Source organism: Balaenoptera physalus (genome assembly GCF_965194825.1).
Source record: "Balaenoptera physalus genome assembly, chromosome: 6".
In the NCBI taxonomy this organism is placed as follows: Eukaryota; Metazoa; Chordata; class Mammalia; order Artiodactyla; family Balaenopteridae; genus Balaenoptera; species Balaenoptera physalus.
In genome coordinates, this window is record NC_138885.1 from 91,973,626 (window position 1) to 91,996,686 (window position 23,061).

Genomic DNA, 23,061 nt, shown 5'->3' on the forward strand with positions numbered 1-23,061 from the left:
ATAAAAATTTAACAGTAGTTATAGGTTATAAATGACTCTGTGTGTTTCCCTATTTTCCAGCCTTTCTACATTAAATATTGGAAATTTTTCACCTCTTTTTTTTTTAACTGCTTTTTTATTAAGAAAAGAGACATGTTAAAATAGATCAGTCTGGGGACTTCGCTGGTGGTCCAGTGGTTGAGACTCCACGCTTCCACTTCAGGAGGCATGGGTTTGATCCCTGGTCAGGGAACTAAATCCCACATGCCGTACAGCAAGGCCAAACAATGTCTTAAAATAGATCAGTCTGTAGTATAATGAATACAAAATGGGTCACATTTTACTCATCTAGCTATACTCTCCTGCCAGTGCACCATTTGGAGACCTCTGCTTGGATCCTTACCGCAAAAAGCATTCTCCTTTAGAACTTAGCTTCATCATGCTCCCATATACCCAGAGTAATACTAGTTCTGAGAAGGTCTGAAGTGTGTGAATAAAAGTATGGGGTGAGGAAGGGAGGAAGTCCTAGAAGTTGGGGATGGGATAGCTAATCAAAAGAACCTGCTACCTTAGGACCAGGAGTTGGAATGAAAGTTTCAGGGCACCAAGGTTTTTTCCTTAGCTACTACATCTATCTTCCCCATCACTTGTGTCCATTCTTTAGTTCACGAGTTTTTACTTTGGCGGGGGGTGGGGGGGAACTTGGACCAGACCCTGGATGTAATGGAAAGCCAATTACTGACACCACCGCCCCCCTCCCAAGGCAGAACTAAATAGGAACCATCTGGTATTTCCCCTTTGTCACCAGGGCCGTGGTAGGTTTTGATTGGCTCTTCATATGGACCAAGTCGACTGCAACCAATCAGGAAAGAGGCTGTAAGAAATGTTTATTCTTTCCACTACTACCAACTCACCATCAGCATGCCCTCAGTAATTGTGTTCTGAATGGGAAGTATGAAATGCCAAATGCAAATAACATAGCACACAATCTCCCCCCTTTAACTTGATTCAAGTGTTTCCCTTGAGTACTGGGAGTCCTAGGATAAAGGCTTAAGTTTTACTTCAGGTGTCTCTATTCTACTTCTGCCTTTCAGGCTTAGCTCAGATACCTCCAAGGCAACACCATCTGGATTCCTGCCTTGCTCTGTGGGGCTCCTGTGGCACTTAGGTGAGCCCCACTGCAGCATCACCCTGCCCAATAGTTACAGAAATTACATTACCTTATATGGAGTTAGTGGCAGTAGTAGCCTTGGGATCAAGAGCATAGGATTTGGAATTAGAGAGACCTAGGTGTCAGTCCTGAATTCCCAACTCTTCCCAGGGTTGGGATGATGGCAAAATACTTTTCCTCTCTGAACTTTGATTTCCTCATCTATTGAATATGGATAATAACACTGACCTTAGAGGGTTCATGCTTTACACATAGGAAGAGCTTACTAAATATTTAATATTATTGAACAAAAGTTGAAAAAGTTAATGTATTTTATGAACAAGGTGAGAAGCGATAGTTTCATCAAATTGGCTTCCCAGATGGTCCAGGGAGTGAAATATGTATAATTGAAGAAATGAATAGAAGACCAACACTTAGAGCTTGTCTGTCTTATCGTTATCTTTTTAAAAAAAATTTCTGGTAAAATATACATAACATAAAATTTACTGTCTTAACCATTTTCAAGTGTACAATTCAGTGGCGTTAATATAGTCACATTGTTGTGCAACCATCACCACTCGGGCTTGTCTTTCTTAAACACAGAATTTCATGCCTAGGATATGGAAATGGCACTATAATACATTTGTTAATAAGGCATCATAAATCTTTTTTTTAGAAATAACTTTTTCCATGACCAAATTTATGTATGTATGTATGTATGTATGTATGTATTTGGTTGCGCCGGGTCTTAGCTGTGGCAGCCAGGCTCCTTAGCAACTCTTAGTTGCAGCATGCATGTGGGATCTAGTTCCCTGACCAGGGATCTAACCTGGGCCCCCTGCATTGGGAGCGTGAGTCACCAGGGAAGTCCCCCATAAATCTTTTTTTTTTCAGAGATAAAATATCTTTCTAAGAGTCTGTACTTCTTTCAGCGCTGTGCATTTGAATTAGCTGAATTATAGTGTAGTGACTTAAAGCCAAACTTCTTGGTTTAAATCTTGGCTCTCCCACCAGCTCCCTGTGTGATCTTGGGCAAATTACTTAACCTTTTGTGTTTTAATTTGCACGTCTTAAAAGAGGGGTCATAGTAATAGTATTTTTTTAGAGAGTTGTTGGGATGATTAAATGAGTAAATAGTACCTGGCACATGGTACTTGGGATACAAGTTTTAGGTATTGTTTTTATTACGTGAAATAATGTCTTCGAAGTCTTTTTCCTGCTGGACTGAATGTGCCGGAAGGGCAGAGACTTCACCAGTTTTGCCTACTGTTAACTCAGTTCCTTGCAAATACTTCCAAATGGGCTTAGAGTCCAGCCCCCTCCTTTATTTTTTTTTGCCTTAAATTTTTTTGTTGTTTATTTGCACATGTACTTACTTGAGAAAGGGTTAAGATGGCTGACTACTATTTCATGAACATTTTGAGTTTTATTTTAAAGGTTAGTGTGTTTGGGGAAGGAGATGGTCAGGAAATAATCGACACTTCCCTTTTTAACTTCCGAGGGGAGTGACCCCAGGGAAACACTAGAGCACTTAGTGCCTGCCAGGAATTCCTCTGTTAGGGGCCCTCGGCTTTACCTGGGAAAGTCCCGAGCTCTACAGTGGGAAGGTTGTGCATCTGCCTTTAGGAGACGCTGTTTGTCAGCACTGTCCTAACCCCAGGAAAGGGGAGGAGGCAAGGCGAGTGAGTCAATGATGACATCAGCAATTAGCATACGTTTCCCAAATCCGCTGACCGAGTTTTCACTTGTTCGGCCAGGCAAATTGAGTTCTTTTAACCGCGCAAACGGGAGCTTCCTTGGAACTTGGATTTGGAGCACGAAGAGGATTCTAATTTCTTTAAAGCTCTGTTTTCAGGAAATTTTTCTGAGAACTTTTTATCTCCAGAGGATCAGTGGAATTTGATCTGAAGGTATGTAATTAAGACCTTTTCTCTTCTGGGGTCTCAGGCGCCAGCCTTTTTTTCCCCTTGCTTTACTTCCTGGAAACTTGCAAAATCTCACATTGTCAGCAGTGGCACTGTTTCTGCCTGGATTTACTAGCCGTACCAGGGAAAAAGAAAGCTTAGAAAGTCCCAGGAAGGCTCCAACACAGCCCTTTCCTGGTAGAAATATGCTAGCCCATAAATGGAGACAAAGTCTGGCAGACTTGCCAGAGCTAGAGATCAGAATTTTCAGGAAACTGCAAGACAAATGTACAGTGTTAGAATAAGATGTCTCCAGGAATCCAGTCATACTGTTTCTAGTATCACAGAGCTACTAGAAGGGAAGACCCCATGGATGCTCACATTAACAATGACATTTTTTTTTCTTTTTCTAACTATAAGAGTAATATATGTTCATTGCATAAAATTTGAGAAACTCAGACAGCAGCCCAGAATAAAATTTATAGTATCTGTAATTATACCACTTATATATAACCACTCTTTATTTTTTTGTTGTTGGTATGTTCGCCTTCCCTTAGAAAGTAGTTTCTTGTTTCTAAATAGTTAAGTGTTGCATAGTGAATATATACCTCAAGTCCTTAAAGAATGAATAATTACATTGAAAAAATTTTATCGATTCATTGCTCCTCTGATTAGAACGAAATTTAGTGTGGAAATACATTTAGTGTGGAAATACTGACTTTGGTAATTTGTCACTTCCTACATTGATTTGAGCAAATGTTGTCTGAAACCACTCTTTCTGGGGTCTGGGATTATGACTTTTCTTTCTGTAAGATAAAGAAAGGCCTGCCCTGGTATGGTTAGCAATGTTACCTTGTTGTCCTTGGGTTGGTAGATACTTCAGAAATGTGCCCCCCCACCATTACTTTATTTCTAAAATGTAAAAGTGTTACTTCTGCCATTTGGTGGGAATGACTTAAGAGCTCCAGGCGGGAGAAATTGTGCTGTGTCGTCCTCCGTCTTGACTAGCTCCCAATGGGGACATTTTGATTTGGCGGAACTCGGGGTCAATTGAGTTTCAATAAAAGCTCTCTCCAGACCTCCTAAAAGGTTAACATGCCAGTGTTGGGGTCATGTTTTCTGGGCTATAGGTTTTTGAAGTGACCTCACAGAGAATTTCATTTTTCAGCATTTCTAGAAAAGTCTAAGGCCTGGAACACAGGAGGCTGGAACTGGGGGAGGGCCTGGGAAGTTGGGGTGCCGTGTTGTCCTCACTCTCTAAGCTGCGGCCCCCAAATCCTTATCTCTTTCAGGCTGGCCATGACATCGCAAGGCCAAAGTTTGAATTCCACTTTAGATGATAACTGTCAAGTGAACTTCCGAGGGACGCTTCTGACTATTGATTCGTACCTGGGGGATCAAGATGTGGAGCGCCTGAAGTTTCTCTGCCGAGACTCCATCGCCCCCAAGAACCTGGAGAAATGCAGCTCAGCCTTGGATATCTTTGATTACCTGATGGCAGAGGAGCGGCTGAGTGAGGAAGACCCCTCCTTCCTCGCGGAGCTCCTCTACATCATCAAGCAGAAGGTCCTGCTTCGGCACCTGCGCTACACCAAGGAACAGGTGGAGCACTGGCTGCCTGGCCGCCGGAAGGTCTCTCCGTTCAGGTGATCGACACGGCAGGGCCACTGGGCTTTGAAAAGAGGCTGGGATTAATGATGAATTAATTTTTAAGATTTTTTTTTTTTACCCCCCCCCCCCCCCCCCCCATCTACCTCCTTGGATGGTATGGTGATTCTAAAGCAGGAGATTTCTTAACTTCGGGTGCTAATGAGAAGGGAGGCTGGGAGGTCAGCAAAGTTTCAAAACCCAGCCCCGTGCCTGGGGGTGGCTTCCCTTTGTTTTGCTTCTCGCTGAGGAAGGAGGCCCTGCTCCGTGTGCAGCAGGCCAGCGCCTTCCTCTTTGCCAGCCTCCATGCTCTCAGCCTCCTGAATCCCTGGTGTGTCAGCCTATACCTAGCCATTTGAGAAGAGAGAAATGAATACTTGGACCCAAATGAGCAAAATAAAAAAGGAGATGTGTCTTTGGGGTAGGGAGGGACATCATTTATGCCACGTCCAGTTTGTCCAGTTTTGGGGTGAAACCCAGACAGGTAAAATATAGGCATTTTGCCCAAAGAGGTAGAATAAAGGCAACAGACCTTAAGCAACGCTGTTTTAAACGATCCACTAACATAGTATCTACATCGAACAGCCTCACGAAGTGGAGCCTTCGTAATACTATTTTACGGCCTGGACGGTTAGAATCCTTCAGGCCTTAACCCTTGAACTGGTTCCTACAACCTGAGCTGCCCTTGGGTCAGTGAGGGAATTCTGGAGATAATTTTTTCCACTCTGCTGGTTAGACAGCTGAGGAATGGTCTCAGGCATGCAGGGCTGTTAACCTGTGAATGAAGTATTCAGTTTTTCTTTTCTCTTTTTTTTGGCTGTGCCGCACGGCATGTGGGATCTTAGTTCCCCAACCAGGGATCGAACCCGCGCCCAACCACTGGACCGCCAGGGAAGTCCCCATATTCAGTTATTCTAATTGTCGACTGTATGACTCTCCAGAAGTTGGGATAGTTTCCTTTCTTTTTCAACAGTGAACTTTATACTCACTGGCATTCGGTCCTCCCTGATGAGGGCCTATAAAGTAAGCCTGATTTCTAGAATGGAGTCCAGAGGAGGGCAGGCATGCCAAAATGGTGTTTTACACCTTCTTAGTGGAATTTGAAACAGCACTGGACTTGGAATCAGAAGGCCTGCTCCTACTGCGTACTGTGTTGCTGTTGTTTAATAGGTCACTTTGAAGCTCAAAGTTTCTGTTTTTAAATCTATAAAATGGGATTAATAATTGTTTACTCACAGGGTTGTGGTCGTTCAAATGAGAGATAACGTACGATAAAAGCACTCAATTTCCTGCCCATCCTCTGCAAGTGCGAGGCTTTAATTTGTCTCTTGGGTGTGTGTCTTAGAAACCTGCTCTATGAACTGTCAGAAGACATCAGCTCAGAGAACTTAAAGAGCATGATCTTCCTTCTGAGGGAGTCGATTCCAAAAGTCCAGATGGTGAGTGGGCCCTATAGGATGGGGTCTTTGTGAACATTGCCGTAATCAGTGTTTGGGAAGACGCTAGAAAGGGATTTCAGGAGGGCTCATTTTTTTTGCAGGAGACAGTATCAGACAAGGGTTAGTAACATTGTCTTTTGATGGGCCTGGAGTCTAGTCCTAGACTAACTCCTGGATGTGGGGCAAGTGATTGAATGTTTCTGAGCCTCTATTTTCTAATGTGTCATATTATAGACAATTATACTACTTCCTTCCAGGACTGTTAAGAGGATTAGATGAAATAATGTACATAAACTATTAGCTGGGGCCTGTATTTTGCACATATTAACCATGCAGTAAATGATTGCTATTGGCATCCACTGTGTTTTATGATATAGAAATGTGCAGGGCGCCACAAAGAAATGAGGAGGTGGTAGCTAATGGCAGAGTGGGAATTAGTTGTTCCTCACCTCCATTAGCTGAGGTTTTTGAGGGAGCCGTGTCCTTTTCAGTGGACGTTGCAGTGTCTCCCATGTAGGGTTTTGTGAAAATCAAATGAGACAGATGTTTGAGGATGTGCTTTCTAAAGGGCTATACAAGTGCTTGGAACTAACAGTAATGTTTTTAATATTAACATAATGCTGTCGGCTGATATTCTTGCTAGATTGGTCACAATTAAGGGCAGGAAAGTAGCTGCACATCTCTCTTCCAGGCCTCAAAACTTTATATTTTTTCTTTTGATTCTCATAACAGCTTGTGACAAGCAAGTTAGTTAATTTGGGAAGGGGCCAATTTTCAAATTTTACCCTATAACATTAATTTTGTTATTTGACTGCTATCTTTATTAGGTTTTAAGTTATATAATGTTTGATAACACCAAAAAAGGCATGTAACATGTATGGAAGTTATAAATGTAGAACTAAGTGAACAGCCATGGATCCCCTGTCCAACTTACAGATGAGCACATCACCAATGCAAAGAGCCTACATGTGTAGCCCTCCCATATCACATTCTCCCCAGACTAACTGATATTATTGACAAATAAATTCTTTTTGAAAGAAAAATCACTGGGGAGTAGGAAGCTGTTTTACATGTGGTAGGTCTTATGAGGACCATGTTTAATAATTCATTAAACATGTTTCCTGGTGTCAGACCTGTAGGTTAATTAACCTGCAGGTTAATTCTCTGTTTTGGTTGCAATCTTTGAGTCCTTTTTCTCTCCTTTTCAGAGCCCTCAGGGATTTTAGCCTCTTGCGTCTTTCCATTGGTTCTCTCTCCAGGCTCCTTTAGGATTGGTTGTGGGATCCTTGGGAATGGGGACTGAGTCTTACTTATCATTATAGCCCCAAAACAATGCAGAATTACAAAATGGTGCTCTGAGTGAAAGTATGAATGAATGGGATGATGCAATCTCGAGTTTATGTTGGTGCGAAGTGGTTACGGACTCAAATGACAACATTTTGCTTTAAATGTAGAATTTCTCAACATCAGAAGAGATTCTTGTAGTTTGAAAAACCCTCCAGGATATTCGGATAAAATTATCTCCCAGCTTTGGGCATCCTCTCATAATTTTTCCAGTCTCTGGGTTTATAAATAAAAAGAGACCACTTTCTATTGTTACACCTATTGTCATGCACAGAAGTCCTTACTCCCCACAATGAGGTGGAGGATGAGAAGGGCATTTGATATGCTCAACACCGAGCAATGATTTCCCACTAAGAAAAGCTGGGGAATGTATTTCTTCCTCTGGGCCTTTCCACAGGTCCTAGACCTCTGCTTAAAGGCATCTGTGGCTTCAGAAACATTTTCATTGTTCAGGATCATTCCAAACATTTCTCCCTCCTGCTAAGTTAGCTTTTAAATCATCAAAGGCCCGTGCCCAAGTAGCCAAATGATTTTATGCTTTTCTCACTCCGTACAACGGTAAATTAGAAGTTACTGTGTTTAGCTGTGGCATAAAACTGTGGAATTTCCTGGACAAGTTCATGAAAACTGCACTTCCTTCTTGGATTCCAAATGATCTCACTGTATTCTGAAGGAGATCTAACTATTCACGCCAGAATTGTGGCTGAGTTACACACCTGGTAATCCAGGTTGATCTCTATTGGGCTTTGTGATCAGGCCAGCCTTCTCAAGTGCGTAAAGGACAAACTCTAAGCAACCCAGATGTGTTTCCATACCAGGGCTTAATGGGACTGCGTTATCTGCAATTGCAATTGCAAAAGACTTTATCACAGAAATAAATTCTTTACCAGCCAGTGGAGGAGGGCCTGAATACCTCTCAGCCAAAAAAAGGAAGAATTGTGAATTCACGTGGTCTCTCTGGATGGACAGAAACGACCTTTGCAGGGTGTTCTAGGTTTCCTCTTTGATAGCTTTCACACAAACTTAGAGCAAACTTAGCTGCCTTCACACATCCTGAGTGACCCAAACAACTGTCAGGATATCCGTTCTCAATGTAGCAATCAACATAGAACGTTAGATGTAAAGGAAACCACACCCAAACCTATCTTTTTAACAAAGATGCCGAGCAAGAGAGTTTCAGAATTTCTGCTAATATTTGCCAGGGTGGTGTTCTTAAACTAATGTGCAGACTCCATTTATATTGTGTGTGTGTGTGTGTGTGTGTGTGTGTGTATGGAGGGTGCCATTTACTCAACATCTAATACACTTTGTACAAAGTATAATGGATTTCCATCATTGCTTCTGGAAGCATGTTTTAGCCCCTTTTCTTCCTCCTGGTAGGATGAAGTCAAGATAGGAGTTTCTGTTTTGAGCTTCAGCGGGAGCTCATTTGCACATAAACCGACTGTAGAACCTTGTTCGGGGATTCTCTCTGACCCCTTTGCCCAGCTGATCAGCTCTGGATGAATCTTCCTTTACCCCCTCCTCCCTCCTGCTTTATTTCCTGGGCAGGTTGTTGGTGTGCTGGCGCTGCAGATGAGGACACACACATTTCTTTGCCTTTTTGGTTCTCCTATGTGTCTCTGGAATGTCTTGAAAATTTATAATCTCTTTTTTGATCAGATTAGGACAGAACTCAGTTAAGACTTTGTAACTCTGGCCTTTCCCTTGGCTGTTGGCATTTTGAGTACCTTGTTTGAAAACACACATTTCGTGCACATACACACACACACACACACACACACACACACTCTTCCATTAACCCTTTTTCATCCTTCTGTTACTGCTCTATCTTCTTTCCCTTTACTGCCAGACTTCTTTTTTTTTTTTTAATTTTATTTACTTGTCTTTATTTTATTTATTTATTTATTTATTTATTTATTTATTTATTTATTTATGGCTGCGTTGGACCCTCGTTGCTGCGCGGGCTTTCTCTGGTTGTGGTGAGCGGGGGCTAGTCTTCGTTGCAGTGCGTGGGCTTCTCATTGCGGTGGCTTCTTTTGTTGCGGAGCACGGGCTCTAGGCGCGTGGGCTTCAGTAGTTATGGCATGTGGGCTCAGTAGTTGTGGCTCGCAGGCTCTAGAGCGCAGGCTCAGTAGTTGTGATGCACGGGCTTAGCTGCTCCGCGGCATGTGGGATCTTCCCGGACCAGGGCTCGAACCCGTGTCCCCTGCGTTGGCAGGCGGATTCTTAACCACTGCGCCACCAGGGAAGTCCTACCGCCAGACTTCTTGAAAGAATAGTCCACACACGCTCTCTCTCCACTGACGCGACTCTCAGTCACACTCCAACGCATTCCAAGATGGCTTCAGCCTCCTTCCCTCCCACGAAACTATTCTTGCCGAAACTACCACGAGCCTGCTCACAACCAGATTTTTAGTTTCTCATTTTCCCTACCTGATTTTCTTTGCTTGGAAGGCCCTTTTGCATGTCGGAAGTGAAGGCGTGGTGATCCTTCGAGATGCGATTCACGTATCACCTCCCACGTGCAGCTTGTGTGGCGCCTGCTCTGTGGAGCAGGTGAGTCGTGCAGAAACGAGGGGCATCACCATTTGAAGTCGTCTTCGACGCTTCCTTCCTTTCTTCACCCGCTCCAGTTGACCTCCCAGCTCACCAAATGATACCTCAGAAAAGTCGCTCAAATCCAGCGCCTCCTCTGCGTTTCCACCACTAGCTTTAGACCAGGCCGTGTTGATCTCTTCACCGGAGCATTTAATCTTCCTGCTGATATTTTCTCTCTAGCCCACTTCCTCCTCCAACCTATCCCCAAGACTTCTATTTAAAAACAAACCTGTTCATGTCACTGTTCTCCTTAAAAATTCCTGCTGGAACCCCTGCATCCATGGGATACTTGCCCAAACCCCTTGGTGTTCCTTCATGGCCTGATACCAGCCTGCTGTTCCAGCTGTGGCCTAGCTTTCACTCGGAGTTTGTACTCAGGCCTCCTCCTCAACATTCCTGACCATACGGTCCCTTTTCAACTGGCCAGCATGTCTGGAGACTCCCCGGCCCCCTGTTCCCATCCTGCTGATGCTTATGTATGCAGTTAGCGAGTGTTTAGCTGTTCACTTTCTGATTAGTTATTTTATTTATTTATTTTTTGGCCACTCTGTGCAGCATGTGGGATCTTAGTTCCTCGACCAGGGATCGAACCCGTGCCCCCTGCAGTGGAAGCATGGGGGTCTTAACCACTGGACCTCCAGGGAAGTCCCTCTGATTAGTTATTCTTTTCTGTGGGCTCTAACACAATTTTATTCATATATATATTTTCATAACCAGATTAATACATTGGTTGAGAAGTCCTTATCACTGAAAAGATTATGGTGCCTTCCACCTCATATATAATTCAATATTAAAATAATACTAACCAATTTGCAATTTTTCCCAGGAGTGCTTAAGATATTTTTTTCTTTTAAAATACCAAATATAAAATTCTTCCAAAACATTTTCTTCTCTTTTCTTTGGTACCCCTGTTTTGCTGCTGCCCTAATCTTTTATATCATTTACAGCTGAGAGTTAGAGGCAGTATTGTTCAATGGTTAATGAGACAGACTTTGGCATCAGGCTGCCAGGACTCAAATACCAGCTCTGCCACTTATTGGCTCTGTGACCTTGGACGACTTACTGAACCTCTCTGTGCCTCAGTTATTTCATCTTTAAAATGGGGATATAATAGCATCTGCTCATCGGATTGTTTCTGAGTAGTTAGTGAGTGATGTGTGTTTGGTATCTGGTATTAATATAGATTGTATAGAGATTTTCAATCTCTATAATGCCTCTTCCCCCCTACTATTGAAGTCTTCCTGCATGGACTCTCCACCTAATTTATTACTGCAATGGGTAATCAGTAGGCAAGTAAATGTGACTCCATTGATTCTCTTGCAGACGTCTCTAAGTTTCCTGGCATATCTGGAGAAACAAGATAAAATAGATGAAGATAATCTGACATTACTGGAGGATCTCTGCAAAAAAATTGTACCTAATCTTATGAGAAAGATAGACAAATATAAAAGAGAGAAAGGTAACTAGCTTATGCTTGCTTGCTTGCTCGAATCAGACCATGGGAATTCTTAAACCAATTGACAATGTATGATGTTTACTTATCACTCTGATAATATTCTTTTGAAATCTCCCCATTTGTTCATTCAACACGTGTTTATTGAATGCATACTTTGTACTAGGCACAGTTTTAGAAGTTGGAGCTACAGCAAGGTATAGGGCAAAGCTTCTACCTTCTTGGAGCTTATATTCTAGTGAGGGAAAGTGGTTTTAGACAAATGTCTTCTTCTGATTCTTACATGGAAGTGATTGTAAAAGAAATTGTTTTGAATGAAATAACATCAAAAAGAAGGAGGCAGGATGGCACAGGAATTAAGAGTGGGATCCATGGAGTCAGATTGCCAGCACTCCACTTATTAATGGTGCAGTGGCCCTTTCCTCAGCTGTTCTATGTCTCACTTTTCCCATCTTTAAAGTGGGGCTAATCGTAGTACCTACTTCATAATTTTTTTGAGGATTGAATGAGGTAATTCCTATAAAATGCATGTCTGGTATAGAGTAAGCATTCAATACACATTCCTATGAATACATTTGTTAGAGGGGAAAGTCATGAAAACTTTCATATTCTCATAAAGTACTATCAGAGAAGAATATTCTTTCTTTCTCTGTTGTTTTTAATCAGGCTTGTAAAGGTAGTATTGCCGTGGTATTACGTAGAAGTAGCTGCATAGGGCAGAAATCAAATTTGGCTGCCTTACCATGTGTCAATATGCTGAATATTTGTGGTTTATTGAGTCCATTTCTCCACTATTAAACAAAAGCTAAAAGTATTGTATTCATGATGCTTGTATGCCACACCCATATTTTAGTTCAGAGACTCAACATAGTGTGCAAATTTATCTGGTTGAAAACAAAACTAGCCAAAAGGAAACTTCTCTCTAAGAATTGTATTAACACAAAATGAGTCAAGGAACAAAACGTACTGTTGTTAATTTGATAAAATCTCAAACAATAACCAAATCAATGGATAATTTAATGTATACTTTAAGTAAAAATTATGAAGAATAAAAACAGCTCTTCTAACCATCAATTCATCAAGTGAGAAATAAAAACAGGGAGTTGATATTGAAAGTATATTTGAAATCCTCACTTGAACTCTGAATGCTGAGATTTTTTTTTTTTCTGATCACATCATCGTTTTCCTGTAATGCAGTACTCCACACAGAGTAAACATAGGGCAGGTGGCCAGATTATTTGACTATTTGGACTCTGGAGAAGGCTCTCTAGTTTCTATGCAGTAAATGTTTACATTTGCCTCAGTGAGTCTTGAGGACTGAGCTTTATTATCAGAAGAATTCTTTTTTTTTGATTTACAATATTGTATTAGTTTCAGGTGTACAACAAAGTGATTCAGTTACACACACACGCACATTCTTTTCAGATTCTTTTCAATTATAGGTTATTACAAGATATTGAATATAGTTCCCTGTCAGAAGAATTCTAATTTTGATTTTTCTTTTCTATAATCTACATGCTGTATGATCATTTTTTGGATGTTGAAAGAAAAAACTTGTTTTCCTTTACTAATACTCACAACAACATTCTGGAACACTTCTGACCCCAGGGGTGTGAGTTTTTCTACACCAAGCAATTCTCCAACTCTGCAGACACCAACTGGGTGTCCTGTGTTTTAATTCAGTTCTGACACTCATCATTTATCGCAGATCCCACAGGTTAAGGGTTCAGTCCCCCAAGACTCCCCCCACCACTTCAGCCACCAATCTCAGGTCGTGGGTCCCCAGATTACCCACAGCTTCTGTTCAACTTGGTTGCAAACCAGGGGTTCCCATGACCCCTTCCTCAGGTTTGATAATTTGCTAGAACTGTTCACAGAACTTAGGAAAATAGTTTACTTACTAGGTTACTGATTTATTACAAAAGTATACAACTCAGGAACAGCCAAGTGGAAGAGATGCATAGGGCAAGGCGTGGGGGAAGGAGCATGGAAGTTCCATGCCCCCTCCAGGTGGATCACTCTCCCAACACCTCCACTTGTTCTCCAACCCAGAAGCTCCCTGAACCCCCTCAGTTAGGGTTTTTTTTTTTTTTTTTTTTTGGCCACACTGCGTGGCAGCGGGATCCCAATTCCCTGACCAGGGATGGAACCCGTGCCCCACCCCCTGCAGTGGAAGTACAGAGTCTTAACCACTGGACCTCCAGGGAAGTCCCTCAGTTAGGGTTTTTAATGGAGGCTTTGTTACGTAGGCATGATTGATTAAATCATTGGCCATTGTAATTAATTCAACCTCTAGCCCCTGTCCCCTTTCCAGAGTTCTGGGAGTAAAGCTGAAAGTTCCAACCCTCTGATCATTTGATTGGGTCCCCTGGCAACCAGCCCCCATCCTGAGGCTATCAGGATGTCCCCAACCACCAGTCATGTCATTAGCATACAAAAAGACACTTAATCACTTAAGAGAGTGTAGAGTTTTAGGAACTGTGTGCCAGGAAAAGGGGCAGAGACCACATGGATACTTATTATTATATCATAGGTCTCAGTATTTTAATATTGACTTTCTACAGTCCTCTGAGAGTTTGGGCTGAATTCTGCCATTTAGGATGAAGGACTAAAGGACTGAAAAGATAGTAGGTATGCAGATTTTAGGCTTCTGTAAGTGAGGTGAGTGGAAAGACTAAGCCCACTGTATCTGATTAGGACACAAGCTCTGTTTAAGGACCACCTGGATATCTTTCTGAGTTTTCCTGAGCCTTGGTGTTTGTTTTAATATTTTAAATTCATTATTAAAAATAATGTATAATAATTATAATAAAATTAAATAGAAATTCAAATAATGACAACAATACAGAGTGTAGGAAGTAAAGTCTCTCTCTTCTTTTTCTTCCACAGCTAGTGCATTCCCCAGAGGTAACCCCGGTTTGGAGTATATTTTTGTAACTTTTCTTCTATATAGAGATAAGTGCATGTGTGTATGCATGTATGGATAGATAGATACCTATAATTCATATTTAACTAAGATCATGCTAATCATATTCCGTAACTTGCTTTTTCCCACCTAATATATCTGGCATTTTCCCATGTATATAACACAGATATAGCTTATTTTTTTAATGGTTCCATAGAGACATATTTTATGTATATAACATATGTATTTAATCAACACTTTTAAATGGTTTTTCTTTTCCTTTCCTTCCCTTCCTACCTTCTTTTGCTTCGTTCTTTCGTTTTCTTTTTGCTATTACAGTCTGAGTTCTGGTTTTATTTCTTGAGGTAATGCCTTTGTAATCTTTATTTGCTGGTACAGTCTGAGTTCTGGTTTTATTTCTTGAGGTAATGCTTTTGTAATCTTTATTTGGCAGTTACCTGACACATTGAGCACCATAAGTTCTGAAATGGTATTTAGTAAAGTATATAGTAATTTTAAGGAACTAATTAAATTACAAAAATAATGGAAATAGTAAGGAACCAAATATCGTAATACAAGGAATGAAAATATAATGATAAAAATAATTTATAAATTCACATTTTTTCTGGGTATATACATGTAGGCCTCTTTAAGCAAATGCCACTACAAATCTACAGGTCCCTGTAACATAATTTCTTATGATGATGGGTTATTTCGGATTGCCACTAGTCAGAAGGTGATTTTTTTTGTTTTTCTATCTGATTCTCTTCCCAGCCTCCCAGGTAGGGGCACCTCCTGTAGCCAAGGAAACTGAGTCATTGCATCAAGGAGAGAAAGAACTATTTTCCCACTCGGACATTAACCAATTGCTTGGAGCCTTGCCGGTAGGTTCATTGGTGTGTTGGTAAATGTGTAACCACCAGCTTCACTGCAAATGAGAGAGAGAGAGAGAGAGAGAATGATTTGTGGCATTTGGTGTAAATACTCCTACCATGGCTGATTTCAAGTTACCAACTTGATATTAACTGTATTGCAGAATTTCTGAAAATCTAATGATTGGCTCTCACTAGCTGGTTAGAGCTGACTCTAGTACACCACTGGGTTGCTTTGAAATGGTTCTGTTCTTATCTGTGGGATTCGATCACGGCTGGCTTCATGGGCATACAGCCTGTACAATCGCACAGGGCCCATACTTTTTGAATGCTCAGCTGTCATTGTTTTGAAATTCTTGATAATGTGTGAACAAGGGGCCTCACAGTTTTACTTTGCACTGGGTCCCAGAGGGCAAGAACTGGGTTCCTGTAGTACCCAGCAAAGGTAGGGTAGGTAGAGGGGGAAACATTGGGCGAATTTGTAATCCATTCTTCACCACATCATCATGGTCCTTGGAAGACACATGACATTCTTCCCTGGGATTTATGTTTATTCCCATCTTGCTTGGCAGTTCTATTTTGCTGACATCTGTCAGCATCGATGAAGTTAGGTTGTCCCTGGAATTTCTTGTTTTTGGTTTTGTTTTCTAATTGTGGTAAAATACACATAACATAAAATTTACCATCTTAACCATACAAAAAATTTTTTTAAAGTTGTTTTAAAATATAAATAACATAAAATGTACCATGTTCGCCATTTTTAAGTGTACAGTTTAGTATTGTTAAGTACAGTCACATTGTTGTATAAACAATTTCCAGAGCTCATTTCATCTTGAAAACTGAAACTATATCCGTTAAACACTAACTCCCCATTCCCCCTCCCACCAGCCCCTGCCAAACACCATTCTACTTCCTGTCTCTATGAATTTGACTATTCTGGGTACCTCATATAAGTGGAATCATACAGTATTTGTCTTTTTGTGACTGGCTTATTTCACTTAGCATAATGTCCTCAAGGTTCATCCATGTCAGAATTTTCTTCATTTTTAAGGCTCAGTAATATTCCATTGTGTGTGTATACCACATCTTGTTTATCCATTCATCCATGGATGGACACTTGAATGACTTCTATCTTTTGGCTATTGTGAATAATACTGCTTATGAACATGGGTGTACAAATATCTCTTTGAGACTCTGCTTTCAATTCTTTTGGGGTATACCCAGAAGTGGAATTGCTGGATCATGTATCATTCTATATTTCTTTTCTTTTTTCTTTTTTTTTTTTTGGCAGTGCCTCGGAGCTTGAGGGATCTTAGTTCCCCGACCAGGGTTTGAACCTGGGCCTGGGCAGTGAAAGCACTAAGTCCTAACCACTGGACTGCCAGGGAATTCCCTATATTTCATTTTTTGAGAAACCACCATACTGTTCTCCATAGCAGCTGCATCATTTTGCATTTTCACAAACAAGGCACAAGGGTTCTCCACACCCTTGCTAACACTTGTTATTTTCTTGGTTTTTGATAGTAGCCAACCTAATGGGTGTGAGGTGGTATTTCATTGTAGTTTTGACTTGCATTTCCCTAATGATTAGTGATGTTGATCTTTTCATGTGCTTGTTGGCTATTTGTATATCTTCTTTGGAGAAATGTTTATTCAAGTCCTTTGCCCATTTTTTAACTGGGTTGTTTTGGAAGTTTTAAATTTTTATTATTTTTTTAAACATCTTTATTGGAGTATAATTGCTTTACAATGTTGTGCTAGTTTCTGCTGTACAACAAAGTGAATCAGCTATATGTATACATATATCTCCATATACCCTCCCTCTTGCGTCTCCCTCCCACCCTGGAAGTTTCATTTTTTAATTCTTAAAAAATTCTTTCATAGCTGCTTTACTATTTTCATGCTGTCATATTTTTACAGTTATAATTATTATTTAAAAATTTGGAAGTATGTTTAACCTTATAGAAAAGTTGAAAAAAATGTGAATAATACAAAATTTGTTTACCCAGATTCACCTACCTGTTGTGACTTTTGTCCCATTTGCTTTATCATTTGTGTGCTCTCTCTTTATTTGTATACGCACACACATAATTTTTTCTGAACTTTTTAAGAGTAACTTGCATACATCATGGCTCTTTACCCCTAAATACTTCAGTGTATATTTCATAATAATAAGGATATTGTTTTACAGATTACAGTACAGTTAAATTAAATTATACAATAGTTTCACCAAGTCAGTTGTCCATATTTCAATTTTATCTATTAACCCAATAATATCTTTTACAGGTTTTATAGCTTGTTTCCCTCCAGTACATAATTCAGTCTAGGATCATATATTGTATTTAGTTGTCATGTCTCTTTAGTCTCCTTAAATCTTTTCATTTCCACAACTTTCTTCCTCTTTTTATGACATGGACACTTTTGAAGAATATAGTCACCACCACCACCACCTTTTATTAAAAAAATAGAATTTTCCTCTTTGTGTGTGTGCGTGTGTGTGCGTGTGTGTGTGTGTGTGTGGTGTTACCTCATGATTAGATTCAAGCTATCTATTCTGGCCAGAATATTACATCAATGATACCATATCTTTCTCAGGGCATCCCATCTGCAGGCATGTGGTGTTCATTGGCTCCCTATTCATGATTTAAATTTTGATTATTTGGTCCAGATGTTGTCTGATTTCTTCACTATATAGTTAATTTTATGTAGTTACTATTTTTTCCCTTGAAATGAATTAAAATGTCACCTTAGATTGAGCATCCATTGATGATTCTTGCATGATTGAAAAGCAATGATTTTCAAACTCCAGTATTCTCTCCACATTTGTGTTACTCCTCAGCATTTTACTGTAAGCAAGAGCCCTTTTTTCTCCCTCAAAAGTTGTTTTGCCTACTCAGCTTAATTCTGTCCCTCACCCACATTTTTACCTGGTTTTGTGCTCAGAGACTGATTTGCAAGTGGAAAACACACGTGGGCGCACACACACGCGCACGCACACACGCACACGCACACACGCGCGCACACACGCGCGCGCGCACACACACGCGCACGCACACACACTCACAGGACTTTCCCCTTTGCCTCCTAGAACCTGAGTAGTTTCTAAGGCGTGTGGCTCAGCCTTAACCTCTGAAGTGCTGCTGTTTTGTTGCTGTTGGGTGATTCTGGTCATGGCCAGATGAAGATGGAGAATAGCCATGGTGGTGCTGGGAGTGCAGGAGGCTTTGGAGGGCAGCACCTCACATTACACACATGCACATAGACTCTCAGGGTTGGAAGGTGTCTTAAAAGTTATTTAGGCCACCAGTCTCTCTCCGTGAAGTGACAGATAAACTAAAACTTGGTAAATTATCTCATGTTTCATATGTACCTGAAAGGTTTTCTTATATAAAAGAGTACTGCCAACAATTGCATTTAATGAGAAGAAACTATTGACAAAAAAAAAAAAATCAATAAACAGTCTATAACAGGAATAGAAAAGGGTTTTATTTGATCCAAACTGAGGACTATAGCCTGGAAGACAGTTTCTCAGATAACTCTGAGAAACTGTTCCAGAGAAGCATGGTTTTCAGCAGTTTTATGTCTTGTCAGAGCAAAGAACATCAAAAAAGTCAGGGAAACGTTCCTTCAAGATTTCAAAAAGAAAACCAAAAACAGATCAGCACGTACACAGCGAGTCGGTATGGCCTTGGCACCTAAGTCGGTACAGTCTTATCATCAAAGGAGGACCAGCATTGGTGCCCCAGGAAGGGAGGCATTTAATCTTTTTAACTATGGACATTTTTTACTTCTGGTCAGTGCACCCTTTTCTTTAATAATTAAAGCAGATGTACAGTGTATGCTTGATAGGCCACAAACAGGCTGTTTTAGTTAGCATAAAATTCAAGTTAACTCATGTATGAGCCAGGATGACTTCTCTGTTCCTCAATATGTGAAAATTTCTTTTATCAAAACTGTATTTCACTCCAATAAAGATGTTAAAAAAAAAAAAGATCCACCCTCTTAACAAGTGTCAAGTATACAATACACTACGTTAACTACAGTCACCATGTTGTACATTAGATCTCCAGAACTTATTCATCCCGTATAGCTAAGCTTTGTACGCTTTGACCAATATCTCTCCACTTTTTCACCTGCACCCCTCCACCCCACCAAACCTCTGACAACCCCATTCTACCCTGTGAGTTCAACTAGTTTAGATTCCACATGTAAGTGAGATGATACATTTTTTTCTTTCTGTGTCTGGATTATTTCACTTGGCCTAACATCCGCCAGGTTCATCCACGTTTTTGCAAATGGCAGGATTTCCTTCTTTCTTGGGGCTGAATGATATTCCTTTGTACAAATATATACTCCATTTTTTTGTCCATTCATCTGTCGATGGACAGTTAGGTTGTAAAACAAAACAAAACAAAACAAAACAAAACTGTATTTCAAGCAGCATCCCCTAATTTGTTTACAAACCAAATCAATATTTCTTAGTGTGTCCTAGCCTTTTCTTAAAGACATGCATGCCCTCTAACGAGGAGACATAACAACAGCTGCTTTTTAAGGCCTTACTGGACCCATCTGGAAAACACTGGAAAGAATACCAAGTGTGGCCAGGCAATGGGTCATTCATTCATTCCTCTCTGACACAGCTACTTGGGAGGTATCAACAGGGGATGCAACATTCTCAGACAAAGAGAGCCAGACAGACCCTAAAGCTTATTCCTAGTCCTTTTTCTGACTGATTTTATCAGCACAAGGGAAGAGATCAACCAAAGAAACCTGGGGCCTGGAGATGCCTGGGCTGAGCCCACTGCTGTATCTGTGATGCCCTTAATTCCAGAAAATTCACTCAGCTGCTTTAAAAACCAACTGTGCAAACCCAGAAAACAGCCTGCCTGGCCCTTGGATGCTGTTGAGGAGGACTCTGGTGCAGAAGAAAGGGAAATGTGTCTCGCAAAAAGAAAGGCAGGAAGTCTTCTGGAAAGTGAAACTAAACTTCTTTGCCTTTGTTCCCTCAGAGCCAGGAACAGCCGCACTTCGGAGATTACGGCTGAGCCACACCCCTTAGAAACGACTTCAATTTCTCACAGGCAGCTAGGGAGTGAGGCAGTGCAGCTCCAGTCTGGCTCGAAGAGAAATCACCCTCTTGCAGCCAGAAGCCTGGTGGGCTCCATGAGGGAGGCGCCCCCAGTGACTTGGGGGTGACTTGCCTGTCACGTCAAACAGATGTCCTGGTACTTCCCACCACACAGCCAGTGGCAGAGTCAGTCCTTCCCCAAAACATCGTGGCCACGTCCCCTCTGGGGCTTTCAGCTGCAGGCTAAGGGCTGGGGGTGGTGGGAGTGGAGTGGATGCAGAAAACACAAAGGCCCTAAACTGTGTTTCAATTTTGTATTTAATTTTATAAAACTAAAAGGAAAAACTATTGAGTACACTCAGAGAAGTCTGCATTGCATCCCTGCCCTGCTTTTCCTCCCCCCATAGATTACCATTTTTATTAGTTTTTTGATTTATCCCATTGAAAAAAACCCACTCATATCTCTCCTTTATTATACAAGAGGAAGCGCACTAAATACCAATCTTCACATTACTTCTTTCATGTCACAGTGTCTCCTGGGGAGATGGTCTTCCGCCTTCTACCACACTGTGTGACGAACCAGTCATTCTTTCGACCACTCCCTGTTGGTCAACATTAGGGTTATTTCCAGTCTTCAGTTATTCCAAATAATGCTGCAGTGAATAAATATCTTTGTGTATGTGTCATATACTTTTGCCGCTGTGTCTTTGTGAACCTTCCTGTTTGCTCTGCTCTTTTCTTGTTACCTGCTAGTGACTTTTTCTATGGCTGGGGATCAGGTATTTTTTCTTCTCTGAATCAAGCCTAGATTTTCAGCCCTTACCCTAAGTGTGTGAATTTCCTGCAATTCATGAATTTCCTCTTGCCTCAGCAGGAGGTGTCCTGGCAAGATGAGCATGCACAGAGAAATGGTAGGTGTTTCTAATATACTTTTTTTTTTTTTTTTTGCCGCGCTGCTGCGTTGCTTGCAGGATCTTAGTTCCCTGACCAGGGATTGAATCTGGGTTCCCCCGCAGTGAAAGTGCCGAGTCCTAACCATTGGACGGCCAGGGAATTCCCTCTAATACACTTTTTATAACTTGGATCAGTACGGCAGTAATAGATATATTTGATACATACCAAGCAATTTGGGGTGACTTGGGAGAAGGCTTACAAATGAGTGGAGGATTCAGTTTTTATTCTAATTCAGGGCAAGCCACTGAATGCGTGGATTATACCAGGCTTTTCCATGGGGGCGGATGGCGAGGGCTGGGTGGTTTCTGCTTGGAAAGCCTAGCCTACCAGCATCTGGGGAATGCAGTGCTGGTCTCCCTCCACCCTTCAGAATGAGGTCGCCCTCTGTGGGGAGGGACGGAGCCCTTGGCGGGCAGAAGCCCTCTGCCAGCAGCATCATCAGGAACAGAATGTTGACTCTGTAGAATAGTATTGGCTCCAGATGCTGCTTGTATTTTTCAGAGGGAAAGAGGCGGTCAGAGGGAGGGACTTGGCAACAGTGTGTTTAATGCTCTGAATCCTTGCCCAGAAACCATGACCTTGAAAAACCACTGGGCTAAACTGCTTACAAACAATCAGGGTTCTGGTGTTCTGTCTGTGATGTGTCCAGTCCTCATTTCTTTGTTTCCTGGAAATGTAAACTTCAGAGTCCAGTACACCCCACTTTCCTAGGGACTTTTGTCTTTCTGCCTATCTGGGAGGCTGCATGATATGATGCGGATGAGAATTATTGTTACTGAGCTCTTGTCATGTGCCAGCCACTGTTCTAAGAGCTTTCTAGGACTTATCTCCTTTAATAATCCAGTCACCTGGAGATAGGTACCACTGTTATTCCCACTTAATGATGAGGAAACTGAGACCCACGAGGTCTGGTGCTTTGCGGAAGGTCACGCAGCTAGAATGGAGTGCAGCTGGGATTTGAAACTGACGGTCTGACTCCAGAGCACACCTTCTGAGGACCTGGCTCTAACCCCTTGCAGCTACAAGAGCTCAGGCAATGGTTTCACTTCTCTGAAAAACAAGCACGTTTCCTTCCGTGCCGCAGTTCTGCCGTTTCAAAGTTGAGACCTGTCTTCGCTGGAGAGTTACCTTCTCCCACGTTGAGGGGGAATTTACAGGTGCGCGGGAGGACTGCAGCGGGGGTCCCATTTGGTAGGTTCTCTGGTCTGGAGGATCCTGGACTTGCTCAGCCTGAGCTGAGTGCCCAGGACTGACCCTTAACCGTGGTTAATAGCTAACTCAGGCCTCACAGACGAGGGCAGAGCTTCCGGATTCTACTGAAAACTTGCCAGGCGTGTGTGGGAGAAGAAAAGCTTCAAGTCACATTTTCCCTTTACTGTCATCTGACAACTCATCTTTGGCTTCCTCTCTCTACGAAGGATTCTTATCCGGAGGAACCAGGGAGTTTGCAGGTGCACTTCAAAGCAGTGCAGTCCGCAGCCAATGCCAAAGCCATGACTAAATTGATCCCAGGGCTGTGGTGATTTTTGCTCTGCCCAAATTGGGTCGCTGGGCCTTTTTTTCCCCCCCGCCCCCTCTTTCTTTTTGGTGTCTGCCCAGCCTGTCTCTATCCAGTGACAGATAAACGTTGACTCAACCCAAGCAAACTTTTAACCAGAAACACTTGAGCTGATTCCAACCCATCCTCTGTAAGGAAATCTAAGTGTTTGGGGGAAGATATTTGAAGAGTCTGAGTACTTGTCTTT

At 41.6% G+C, this 23,061-nt stretch overlaps 2 protein-coding genes and 1 long non-coding RNA gene across 5 annotated transcripts in view; 2 read left to right on the plus strand and 1 right to left on the minus strand.

The window, feature by feature from the left end:
- The window catches only part of CFLAR (CASP8 and FADD like apoptosis regulator), a 64,468-nt gene extending 61,434 nt beyond the window's left edge, over window positions 1-3,034 (plus strand). Inside the window, exon 11 of the mRNA XM_082467179.1 lies at window positions 2,887-3,034. Coding sequence (XP_082323305.1) covers window positions 2,887-2,905 — 19 coding nt within the window. The 3' untranslated portion in view covers window positions 2,906-3,034. The remainder of the gene's footprint in view (window positions 1-2,886) is intronic.
- The window catches only part of CASP10 (caspase 10), a 29,502-nt gene continuing 9,341 nt past the window's right edge, over window positions 2,901-23,061 (plus strand). The window contains exons 1-6 of one of the 3 annotated variants that reach the window (XM_082467191.1): window positions 2,901-3,039; window positions 4,326-4,679; window positions 6,026-6,119; window positions 11,388-11,523; window positions 15,197-15,306; window positions 21,234-21,273. In XM_082467191.1, coding sequence (XP_082323317.1) covers window positions 4,333-4,679; window positions 6,026-6,119; window positions 11,388-11,523; window positions 15,197-15,306; window positions 21,234-21,273 — 727 coding nt within the window. In that variant the 5' untranslated portion in view covers window positions 2,901-3,039; window positions 4,326-4,332. The remainder of the gene's footprint in view (window positions 3,040-4,325; window positions 4,680-6,025; window positions 6,120-11,387; window positions 11,524-15,196; window positions 15,307-21,233; window positions 21,274-23,061) is intronic. The other 2 variants (XM_082467192.1, XM_082467193.1) reach the window with 2 other exon arrangements.
- Window positions 16,545-23,056, minus strand: LOC309663442. The gene is made up of 2 exons (XR_014265278.1): window positions 22,305-23,056; window positions 16,545-22,250 (listed from the first exon to the last, which is right to left on the minus strand). It is a non-coding gene; the product is annotated as an uncharacterized lncRNA (long non-coding RNA).